Raw genomic sequence first — 12,486 nt, forward strand, 5'->3', positions numbered from 1 at the left:
GGGGAGGGGACCAAGCCCTAGGGGGCTGCACAGGCAGAGAATGGGTGGCATGTGTGCAGGCAGAGGGGGATGCATGGGGTGGAGTGTCACAGTGATTTTGGATTCTCCCTCCCTCCCTCTGTCCGCAGAGCCCTTTCTCACCCTCTCATCCTGGCGCTAAGGTAAGAACGGCCATCCAGCCCAGTATCCTGTCTACTGACAGTGGCCAATGCCAGGTGCCCCAGAGGGAGTGAACCTAACAGGCAATGACAAAGTGAGCTCTCTCCTGCCATCCATCTCCATCCTCTGACACACAGAGGCTAGGGACACCATTCTTACCCATCCTGGCTAATAGCCATTAATGGACTTAACCACCATGATTTTATCCAGTTCTCTTTTAAATGCTGTTATAGTCCTAGCCTTCACAATCTTCTCAGGCAAGGAGTTCCACAAGTTGACTGTGCGCTGCGTGAAGAAGAACTTCCTTTTATTTGTTTTAAACCTGCTGCCTATTAATTTCATTTGGTGACCCCTAGTTCTTGTATTATGAGAACAAGTAAATAACTTTTCCTTATCCACTTTCTCCACATCACTCATGATTTTATATACCTCCATCATATCCTCCCTTAGTCTCCTCTTTTCCAAGCTGAAAAGTCCCAGCCTCTTTAATCTCTCCTCATATGGGACCCGTTCCAAACCCCTAATCATTTTAGTTGCCCTTCTCTGAACCATTTCTAGTGCCAATATATCTTTTTTGAGGTGAGGAGACCACATCTGTACACAGTATTCGAGATGTGAGTGTACCATGGATTTATATAAGGGCAATAATATAGTCTCAGTCTTATTCTCTATCCTCTTTTTAATGATTCCTAACATCCTGTTTGCTTTTTTGACTGCTGCTGCACACTGTGTGGACGTCTTCCGAGAACTATCCACGATGACTCCAAGATCTCTTTCCTGATTAGTTGTAGCTAAATTAGTCCCCATCATATTGTATGTATAGTTGGGGTTATTTTTTCCAATGTGCATTACTTTACATTTAGCCACATTAAATTTCATTTGCCATTTTGTTGCCCAATCACTTAGTTTTGTGAGATCTCTTTGAAGTTCTTCACAGTCTGCTTTGGTCTTAACTATCTTGAGCAGTTTAGTATCATCTGCAAACTTTGCCACCTCACTGCATACCCCTTTCTCCAGATCATTTATGAATATGTTGAATAGGACTGGGCCCAGTACAGACCCCTGGGGGACACCACTATTTACCTCTTGCCATTCTCACCTTTTATTCCTACCCTTTGTTTCCTGTCTTTTAACTGAAGTGCCTGCAATGCTTTCGGGCTCATCTAACCAGCCTTAATTTACTTTAATGACAAGCCTGCACTGCTCCTGGAAGCAGCCAGCATCTCCCTGTGACCCCTAGGCAGAGGAGCAGCTTGGGGGGGGCTCTGCGGCCTGGCCAATGGGAGCTGTGGAGCTGGTGCTGGGGGTAGGCGCAGCGCATGGAGCTTCCCTGATTGGTCCTGTGCCTAGGGGACATGCTGGCCGCTTCCAGGAGCTGCGCAGAGCCAGGGAGGCAGGGAGCCTGCCTTAGCCCCGCTGCGCCACTGACCGGACTTTTAACGCCCCGTGTGCCATTGTGCTGAGCTGCACCTGGGTGTGTCTGTGGTGCAAGTGCTTGGGCCGGGCGGGGCCCTTGGTGAGGAGGCTGCACTGGGAAAGCCTCCAGCAGGGTGCAGGCACAGCAGGAAAGGAGGGAACTCTAGGCTGGGTTTGCAGGACAGTTACCCCAGGGGCTGGGCGCTGGAGCAGGCTCCTTATGCGTGGTCCCTGGGCTCTCTGGAACTATCAGGGCCTGGCTACCGGGGTGGGAATGGGTTGAAAGAGGCTGTGTGAGGAGATGTGGAACTGGGAAGGGCTGACAGCAGCCTGCTCCCTCCTGCTCCCGAGCCAGGCTCACAGCCCCACGCCCTGCCCCACGTCTCTCCAGCCCAGCTCTGTGGGGTGAATCAGGGGATGTAGCAGGACCCCAACCCTCTGTGGGTGGTTTCTGCTCAGATAGTAACTACAAGGGGTCCCCCCAGGGCCGCGTGCTGGTGCAGAGGCTGCCAGGGACATGTCGGGCCAGGGAACACACATGCACACGCACCCAGCCCCTCAGGGCAGCACATGTACCCACCGCCCTCCGTGGCAGCTCACCCCCCAGTCCCTCCTGCCCTGACTCTGCAGAGGCCATGGCCCAGGCAGTCAGCGCAGGGCCTGTCAGGCAGGGTGGGTGCAGCCATGGAGGGCAGCATGGGCCCCTGGCACCGTGGGCTAGTGGCCCGCTTGCCAGGCCCTTAGGTGCCAGCATGGGCCCCAGTTTGCAGGTGGGTAGCTGAGGCCCGGTCGGCCTGGCCTGGCAGCACCCGGCCGGCTCTCGCTGAGGGAGCAGGCGTGAGGAGAGCTCAGGTGCTGGACAGCAGAGGGATGCCGCGGTGAGGCTTGGGGCACTACCCTGTCGATGGGCAGCGGTGCTGGGGCCCGGCGCTGGAGTCAGCCGGCCGTAGGGGAGGAGGGCAGAGTCTGCTGCTGGCTCGCTCCGAGGCCTGGGTCCTGTGCCGGCGCTGGGGAGCAATGAGCGGAGAGGGGTCCTGCTAGAGACGTTGCTGGTTTATTTTATGTTACTATGTATGAGAAGCCAAATCCCCCGTTGGCAGGTCCTGCTCTTCTGCTCGCAGTGCTGCTGCTGCCCTAGCCAGCTGCGGCGTCTAAGCCCGGGGCGCCTACGAGAGCAGGGGAAGGGAAGCTGGAGGGGCGGCAGGGAAGTGCAGCTGGCGGCCGACATGGGACACCCCACGGGCTCATGGCCAGGCTGGGGAGCAGCTCAGCTACCCCAGGAGCCACCCTCGACCCTGCGCTCCTGGGCACTGGCCATGGTGATTTCTCTGCCATCCACAGCCCGCCCCGGTGAGACCGTGACATGCTATAGTAGGGGGGATCACTAGGGGCAGGACACTAGGGGCGAGGTCTTTGCCAGGTGAAGAATGGGGGTCTCCCAGGAGGCAGCTCCCCAGACATTGACTAGAAGCCAGCATAGCTGGATGCCCTGGAAGCCCCGTCTCGGCTCTGAGGCGGGTGTCTCTGCTGGACTGCATCGGGCTGGTGGCGGCGTGGGGGGCTCAGAACTCATACTGGGAGATGAAGGTCGTGACCCTGAAGATGTGCTTCCCAAGAAGAACCTTCTGGGCGAGTTTGCTCATTTCCAGCTCCACCTCCAAAGTGGTCGGCCCCGCCACCGGGCTGGTGAGGATCAGCTCGCCAGTGTGCCGGTCGGAGCGCCGCACGGCGAAGACGCCTTGGCCCCTGCCACCCGTGATGGCGAAGCGAAGGCTCTCACCCATCAGGTGGGTGGTGGACATCTTGAAGAGCACCCTGGGCACGGTGCGGTTGGACTGGAGCGGCAGGTAGTGGAAGGAGATGGAGTTGGCGGCCAGGCGGCAGGCTCTGCTGTTCACAGGGCATGGGTTGCGCTCACACTGACTGGGGGGAGATAGAATCATAGACTCATAGGACTGGAAGGGACCTCGCGAGATCTCTAATCCAGTCCCCTGCACTCCTGGCAGGACTGAGTATGATCTTTCTAGACCATCCCTGACAGGAGTATGTCTAACCTACTCTAAAAATCTCCACAACCTCCCTAGGCAGTTTATTCCAGTGCTGAACTACCCTGACAGTTAGGAAGTGTTTCCTAATGTCCAACCTAAACCTCCCTTGCTGCAATTTAAGCCTATTGCTTCTTGTCCTGTCCTCAGAGGTTAAGAACAAATTTTCTCCCTCCGTGTAACAACCTTTTATGTACTTGAAAACTAAACAAACCCAGTTTTTGCAATCTTCCCTCATAGCTCATGTTTTCTAGACCTTTAATCATTTTTGTTGCTCTTCTCTGGACTTTCTTCAGTTTGTCCACATCTTTCCTGAAATGTGGTGCCCAGAACTGGGCACAATACTCCAGTTGATGCCTAATCAGTGCGGAGTAGAGTGGAAGAATTACTGTTGATTCATATTTAGCTTGTGATCCACTATGATCCCCTTTCCGCAGTGCTCCTTCCTGTGCCACTGATTGTTCCTTCCTAAGTGAAGTACTTTGCATTTGTCCTTATTGAATTTCATCCTATTTACATCAGACCATTTCTCTAGTTTGTCCAGATCATTTTGAATTTTAATCCTATCCTCCAAAGCACTTGCAACCCCTCCCAGCTTGGTATCGTCCACAAACTTGATAAGTGTGCTCTGTATGCCATTATCTAAATCATTGATGAAGATATTTAACAGAACCAGACCCAGAACCAATCCCTGTGGGACCCCACTCGTTATGCCCTTCCAGCATGAATCATAGAATCACAGACTTTAAGGTCAGAAGGGACCATTATGATCATCTAGTCTGACCTCCTGCACAATGCAGGCCACAGAATCTCACCCACCCACTCCTGTAACAAACCCCTAACCTATGTCTGAGCTATTTGAAGTCCTCAAATCGTAGTGTAAAGACCTCAAGGTGCAGAGAATCCTCCAGCCAGTGACCCGTGCCCCATGCTGCAGAGGAAGGCGAAAAACCCCCAGGGCCTCTGCCAATCTGCCCTGGAGGAAAATTCCTTCCTGACCCCAAATATGGCGATCAGCTGAACCTGAGCATGTGGGCAAGACTCACCAGCCAGCACCCAGGAAAGAATTCTCTGTAGTAACTCAGATCCCACCCCAACATCCCATCGCAGACCACTGGGCGTACTTACCGCAAGTAGTCAAAGATCAATTAATTACCAAAATTAGGCTATCCCATCATACCATCCCCTCCATAAACTTATCAAGCTGAGTCTTGAAGCCAGATATGTCTTTTGCCCTCACTGCTCCCCTTGGAAGCTTGTTCCAGAACTTCACTCCTCTGATGGGTTATCTTAGGAGTAACAAGAAGGGTTTCTTTAGGTATGTTAGCAACAAGAAGAAAGTCAAGGAAAGTGTGGGCCTCTTGCTGAATGAGGGAGGGAACCTAGTGACAGAGGATGTGGAGAAAGCTAGTGTACTCAATGCTTTTTTTGCCTCTGTCTTCACAGACTCCCAGACAGCTGCACTCTGCATGACCAGCTCTCTGTGGGGAAAGAAGTAGTTCAGGACTATTTAGAAAAGCTGACGAGCACAAGCTGCATCCGAGAGAGCCATTGGCCATTATCTTTGAATCATGGCGATCGGGAGGTCCCGGATGACTGGAAAATCTTTAAAAAGGGAAGAAGGAAGATCCGGGAACTACAGGCCAGTCAGTCTCACCTCAGTCCCTGGAAAAATCATGGAACAGGTCCTCAAGGAATCAATCCTGAACCACTTAAAGGAGGAAAGTGATCAGGAACAGTCAGCATGGATTCACTCATGCCTGACTAACCTAATTGCCTTCTATGATGAGATAACCGGCTGTGTGGATGAGGAAAGCAGTGGATGTGCTATTTCTGGACTTTAGCAAAGCTTTTGATACAGTTTCGTATGGGCTGGATGAATGGGTGGATAGAAAACTGGGTAGTGATCAATGGTTCCATGTCTAGTTGGCAGTTTTATTCAATAACTTCATTAACGATCTGGAGGATGGTGTGGACTGCACCCTTAGCAAGTTTGCAGATGACACTAAACTGGGAGGAGTGGTTGATACGCTGGAGGGTAGGGATAGGATACAGAGGGACCTAGACAAATTAGAGGATTGGGCCAAAAGAAATCTGATGAGGTTCAACAAGGACAAGTGCAGAGTCCTGCACTCGAAGAATCCCATTCACTGCTACAGACTAGGGACCGAATGGCTGGGCAGCAGTTCTGCAGAAAGGGACCTAGGGGTTACAGTGGACGAAAAGCTGGATATGAGTCAGCAGTGTGCCCTTGTTGCCAAGAAGGCTACTGGCATTTTGGGTTGTATAAGTCATTTCCAGCAGATCGGGATGTCATTCCCTCTACTCAGCACTGGTGAGGCCTCATTTGGAGTACTGTGTCCAGTTTTGGGCTCCACACTACAAGAAGGATGTGGATAAATTTGATTAGGGGCTGGAGCACATGACTTATGAGGAGAGGCTGAGGGAACTGGGATTGTTTAGTCTGCACAAGAGAAGAATGAGGGGGGATTTGATAGCTGCTTTCAACTACCTGAAAGGGGGTTCCAAAGAGGATGGATCTAGACCGTTCTCAGTGGTAGAAGATGACAGAACAAGGAGTAATGGTCTCAAGTTGCAGAGGGGGAGGTTTAGGTTGGATATTAGGAAAAACTTTTTCACTAGTAGGGTGGTGAAGAACTGGAATGGGTTACCTAGGGAGGTGGTGGAATCTCCTTCCTTAGAGGTTTTTAAGGTCAGGCTTGACAAAGCCCTGGCTGGGATGATTTAGTTGGGTTTGGTCCTGCTTTGAGCAGGGGGTTGGACTAGATGACCTCCTGAGGTCCCTTCCAACCCTGAGATTCTATGATTCTATGATCTAATTTCAAGTCTAAACTTCCTGATGGCCAGTTTATATCCATTTGTTCTTGTGTCCACATTGGTAACTGTGAACCACTGATAACTATTCTCTGGGAATGATTTTCCAACCAGTTATGCACCCACCTTATAGTAGCTCAATCTAGGTTGTATTTCCCTACTTTCTTTACAAGAAGGGCCTGCGAGACAGTATCCAAAGCTTTACTAAAGTTAAGATATACCACGTCTTCTGCTTTCCCCCTACCCAGAAGGCTTGTTACCCTGTCAAAGAAAACTATGAGGTTTGTTTGACATGATTTGTTCTTGACAAATCAATGCTGACTGTTACTTATCACTTTATTATCTTCTAGGTGTTTGCAAATTGATTGCTTAATTATTTGCTCCATTATCTTTCCAGGTACAGAAGTTGAGCTGACTGGTCTGTAATTCCCCGGGTTGTCCTTAATTTACCTTTTTTATAGATGGGCACTAGATTTGCCCTTTTCCAGGCTTCTGGACTCTCTCCCATCTTCCATGACTTTTCAAAGATAATCATTAATGGCTCAGACATCTCCTCAGTCAGCCCCTTGAGAATTCAAGGATGCATTTCATCAGGCCCTGGTGACTTGAAGACATCTAACTTGTCTAAGTAATTTTTATCTTGTTTTTTCCTTATTTTAGCCTCTGATCCTACCACATTTTCACTGGCATTCACTGTTAGACATCCCATCACCACCAACCTTCTTGGTGAAAACCGAAACAAAGACGTCATTAAGCACCTCATCCTCTGTTATTGTTCCCCTCACCCCGTCATGGAGTAACGGGCCTACCCTGTCCTTGGTCTTCCTCTTGCTTCTAATGTATTTGTACAATGGTTTCTTGTTACCCTTTATGTCTCTAGCTAGTCTGAGCTCGTTTTGTGCCTTGGCCTTTCTAATTTTGTCCCTACGTCCTTGTGTTATTGGTTTATATTCATCCTTTGTAATTTGACCGAGTTTCCACTTTTTGTAGGACTCTGTTTTTATTTTTAGATCATTGAAGATCTCCTGGGTAAGCCAGGGTGGTCTCTTGCCACACTTCCTGTCTTTCCTACGCAGTGGGATAGTTTGCTCTTGTGCTCCTCATGTCTCCTTGAAAAACTGCCACCTGTCAGTTGTTTTTCCCCTTAGACTTGCTGCCCATGGGCTCTTACCTAGCAAACTCAGGGAGTTGGTAAGTCTGCCTTGAAATCCATTGTGCTGTTCTCCCTCCTACCATTCCTTAGAATCACAAACGCGACCATTTCATGATCACTTTCACCCAGGCTGCCTTCCACTTTCAAATTCTCAGCCAGCTCCTCCCTATCTGTCAAACTCAAATCTAGAACAACCTCCCCCCTAGTAGGTTTCTCCACCTTCTGAAATAAAAAATTGTCTTCAGCACATTCCAAGAACTTGTTGGAGAATCTGTGCCCTGCTGTGTTATTTTCCCAACAGATATCTGGGTAGCTGAAGTCCCCCATCACCACCAAGTCCTGTGCTTTGGACTTTAAAAAAAAGCCTCATCCACCTCCTCTTCCGGGTTAGGTGGGCTGTAGTAGACCCCTACCATGACATCACCCTTGTTTTTACCCCTTTTATCCTTACCCAGAGACTTTCAACAAGTCTCTCTCCTATTTCCATCTCAACCTCAGGCCAAGTGTACACGGTTGTAATATACAAGGCAGGGAAAAGGCCATGAGATGGGGATGGTGGCAGGGCAGGTGGAGGGGGATGCCCTGGGCTGGGCCAGGGGACCTAGAATAATATTTTAAATGTGCCATTAGTTAGCACGTGACCCCCTAAAAGGGTTACCACTGTACACCAGGGAGCACATGGGCCGCGGCTGTAGAATCCTGCCCCATCCAGCTCCACCAATGCCCCTCAGTCTTGCCCCACAGCCCCCCAATGGGCTTCCCCCCACCCCACACATCTACACCTAGCTCTGCAGAAATGTTTCCAGCCTCAGCTGCAGGGCCCGCTCCTGTGCCAGTTGTTAATGAGCCATGTCCGCCTGGGCCCCACATGGAGGGAAGTTCAGCAATGGCAGTGCCTGCTGAGGGTTAGCAAACTCATGGCACGTGTGACCTAAGCCGCATTTAAAGCCAGGCCTTGCAGTGGAATGCCTGGGCCTGAGGCCGGCCAGCCTGGCAAGCTGAGCTCTGTCTAGCGTCAGGGCAAGCCAGGGAACCCCAGCGCAGGCCCTAGACCCAGCCTCTGACAAGGCAGCTGTGCCAGCGGGGTGGCATCCTTAGCAGCCTCCCAGCTAGCCCGCACGCACGCCGAGGAACCACGGACACGATGGCCGACCGTTGGACTCAGCGTGGGCCCACACACTTGGCCAGTCTGCAACCCGGGTCCTGTGAGGCTAGGACAGCTCCAGTGCTCAGGGTCAGAGCACTCCCCCCCCCCGCCCCGTCCCTCCGAGCTGAGCTCTTGGGACGGTCTGGCCCCAGGTCTCCCGTGCAGCAAGGGCCGAAAGGGCCTCGTTCTGCAGTCAGCCATGCCCCGGGAACGCCACACAGCCGCGGCGCGACTTGCTTTACACTGGTGCAGCTGAGGGCAGAGTTTGCTCTTTGCTGAAAAGCAGAGGGAGCTGGGGGGGCAGGGGGCAGGTTGACTGAGGCGCTGATGAGAACCAGGGTGTCCCGGTCCCACCCTGCACACAACATTCATCGAGCCGCCCCCCACCGACAGCCAGAGGCGCCTGCTTGGTGTCCAGGGTGACCCCTTGAGGCTGCCAGCTGGGGGGGCTCCGCAGAGCCCGGCGCGGGTGTTAGTCTCTGATGGAAGAACCTCCCTGCGTGGAGACGGTGCCTTCGCAGGGTCCCAGGGAGCGACTTTGGGTCTAAACAAGCCGAGCCTGTGGAGCCGGGGGAGCAGAGCTGGTCTGCCCCTGTGAGCCGCCAACCCTCTGCTCAAAGCCAGCCACGGGCGCAGGCTCCTGGGCGGGCCTGGCTGTAGGTTGAATTCCCGCCACGGGAGCTGCATGAACAGGACGTTTGGAAATGCAGGCGAAGCGCCAGCCCCAGCCCTAGTGACGCTGGACTGCGGCTCAGGCAGTTGGTGCCAGGCCGCCCGTCCAGGAGAGGGCTTGGGTGGGACGCCAGTGCCGGCGGCACGCAGCGGAGCCGCAGCCTGCCCCAAGGCAGGCCTGACAGCAGGATACACATGTGCCTCTGCAGGCCCTGGCTGTGTGAGCCCCCCGTGGAGGCCAGCCCAGGACGCAGGCTTTGCAGGAAGGCAGGCGTGTGGCCAAGAGGTGCTGACCCTTGTGCGCCCCTAGTGCCTGGGCCAAGCCGCGCCAATGGTGGGGAAGTCCTGGGAAAGCAGCCAAAGCCTGGGCCAGCCTCAGAAGGGAAGAAGGCCAGGAGAAGGGGCTGTGGTGAAGCTGGTGCTCAGACCAAGCTAGCTCTTCAGCCACAGCACGCAAAGCTGGTCAGATGGGGAAACTGAGGCATGGAGACCTCACTAAGGTCACCCAGCAGGCCCATGGCAGTGCCAGGAAAAGAACCCAGAGCTCCCGAGTCCCAGGCCAGTGCTCTACTCACTAGGCCACACTGCTCCCCGGAGAATTCCCCTTTGCTCCTCGGGTGCCTTTGCTTTAACAGAGCCCACGGGGGTGGAGGGTATTTTGACTTGCGGACAGCCCCTGAACGTCAGAGATGTGACACCAGTTTCCTGCCAGGTGGTTCTCTCATTTTGAAGCAAGTCAGACTATGCCACCTTAAAGCAGTGCGTCTCCAGCTGAGCGTTCCCCCTTCATTGGGTCTGTAGTAGTCTCTCTCTCTCTCTCTCACACACACACACACACACACACACACACACACACACACACACACACACACACACACACACACACACACACACACACACACACACACACACACACACACACACACACACACACACACACACACACCCATTGCAGTAGATAGCACAGAGCTCTCCGGTCACCCAGCTCTGAGGAGACGCTGCTGCAGCAGCAGTGGGGCAGAAGTGGGGGGGGGGGGCAATGCACCAGGCCAGGCCACCCTTACTTCTGCGCTGTGGCTGCTGGGCACCCGGCCACCATCTGCCGCCTTGTGCCCCTCCCCCAGAATACATTCTGCGGCCCCCTCCCCGGGAGGGCATCCCCGCCAGTTTGCCTTACACGGATACTTGTGTCTGGCAACCGGCCGGTGTCCCCGCCAGGCACAGCATAGGGCACGGGCAGCCTCTGCCAGCAGGGGGCACTGTGCCTCCCATGCCAGCACCTACCTTGCAGGGACTCAGGAGCTGCCGCCTGCGTGCACAGAAACACTTACTAGACTGAGGTCTTGACATAGCTGGTGTTAAGCCTGGGCGTGGGGCACTCGGGGCGCACACACCGGTAGCCCCCGAAGACATTGACGCAGAGCTCGCCACGGCTGCAGTTGTGCTGATTGTCGGCGCATTCGTCCACATCTGGCAGAGCAAACAGAATCCCCCAGCTCCTGGTGTGAAGCCAGGGCCTCGCCCTTCCCGACCCACCCAGCGGTGGCCACGCACCCGGCCAGTGTCGTTCCTGCCCGGGCTCTTTAGCCCCCGTGTGCTGAGCCACCGTGCATGGCAGGCCCAGCGCCTGCTCCGGGGCGAAGATGGGGGCCAGTGGGCATTTGCCTCTTCAGGATCAGGCTGGTGCCAAGGCAAGGGGAGCCCAGGTAACACTAGGCCTGGGGAGCCCAGGGGGCTTTGGCAGCAGCCTGGCACTCAGGCAGAGGGGCAGCGCTGATCCCAGGGTGGGATGGTGCCAGGCCCAGGCCCGTGGGCACCCAAAGGGGCTTGGGGCTCGCCACGCTGCTGAGCTGAGGGCTCCGGGCTGGGTCCCCCTCGCAAGCCGTGGTGCAGTGACCCCGCAGGGAGTGAGGGCTCTCTCCCCTCCCCCGACACAGGTGCTGCTCACCGGTGCACATGTCCTGGTCTGAGGGGCGCAGGTAGCCCCGGGGGCAGACACAGCGGTAGGAGCCGGGCAGGTTGACACAGTCGTGCGCGCAGAGGCGGGGCTGCCAGCTGGCCTGGGAGCGCTGGCACTCGTCAACATCTGGCCACGGAATAGACAGGGGAGATTCCGGGGAGCGGGGTCAGGAAGGGTGTGACACCCACACCACCCCTCGCAGCCTGGCCGGTGCTGGAAGCCCCCCACCCTCCACCCCACCCTGGGTGCTCTGGGGTACCCCAGTGCCGTGCAAGAGCCTCCCCTTGGGTTCCCTGGCTGGGGCTGGCCACGTCCCTGAGCCCCGGGGTGCTGCTGCTGCTGCTGGGTGGGTCCCTCGTTGGGAGGGGCCAGGGCCTCGGTCGGGGTGGGGCTGGGCCTGCAGGGGGTTAGACACGCCCCAGCCCCATTGGCAGAGCCTGGAGAGGGAGCCGTGGTACCTTGGCACACGCCGCCGGCCCGCAGCTGGAAGCCGGCGTCACAGGCGCAGTGGCGCGAGCCCAGGCGGGTGTCTGCGCAGCGGGGCTGGCGGCTGAAGGACGAGTTGCTCAGCGTCACCCAGTCTGCAGCGGCAGGGAGAGGCGGCTGTTAGCTCCCCTGGTCGGCGTCAGGCAGAGCCCGGCCCGGGGCATGGCACGAGCCCGCTCACACTCCGGGCATCCCACAGCCCTGGGCACTGTGTGGGGGCCACTCCCACCTGCCAGGGGTTGGGCAAGCCCGTCGGCCCTGAGCCGCGGCACGCACTGCTCATGGCACAGCGCCCCGTGAGCCCCGTGTCCGGAATACGGGCAGCGCCAGAGCCGGGGGCAGATGGACTGGGACAGCCATGGCTGTTGGGGGCAGGGCTGGAAGGGCCCTCTATAACCCCACGGTGATTGACTCCTGCCCTCCCTAGATGGCACCATGGTCACCCAACATCACAACCAGATCCAACACCACTCCAACACGCACCCTGCTCTTCCCTGCACCGTGCGCAAACACGCACACATTGCCTGCTCTGTGCACCCACACACACACCCCCACACACACCCCTTGCCTGCACTGTGCCCACGCGCACACACACACACACCCTTCCCTGCAC

At 55.4% G+C, this 12,486-nt stretch overlaps 1 protein-coding gene across 1 annotated transcript in view; it reads right to left on the minus strand.

Annotated features, from left to right (window-relative positions):
* Positions 1–2,726: 2,726 nt before the first annotated feature.
* The window catches only part of LOC120384664 (fibulin-7-like), a 31,108-nt gene continuing 21,348 nt past the window's right edge, over positions 2,727–12,486 (minus strand). The window contains exons 6-9 of the mRNA XM_039503646.1: positions 11,846–11,968; positions 11,376–11,513; positions 10,759–10,897; positions 2,727–3,498 (exon numbers count right to left, since the gene is read on the minus strand). Coding sequence (XP_039359580.1) covers positions 3,138–3,498; positions 10,759–10,897; positions 11,376–11,513; positions 11,846–11,968 — 761 coding nt within the window. The 3' untranslated portion in view covers positions 2,727–3,137. The remainder of the gene's footprint in view (positions 3,499–10,758; positions 10,898–11,375; positions 11,514–11,845; positions 11,969–12,486) is intronic.

This window comes from Mauremys reevesii, linkage group 16, assembly GCF_016161935.1.
Source record: "Mauremys reevesii isolate NIE-2019 linkage group 16, ASM1616193v1, whole genome shotgun sequence".
In the NCBI taxonomy this organism is placed as follows: Eukaryota; Metazoa; Chordata; order Testudines; family Geoemydidae; genus Mauremys; species Mauremys reevesii.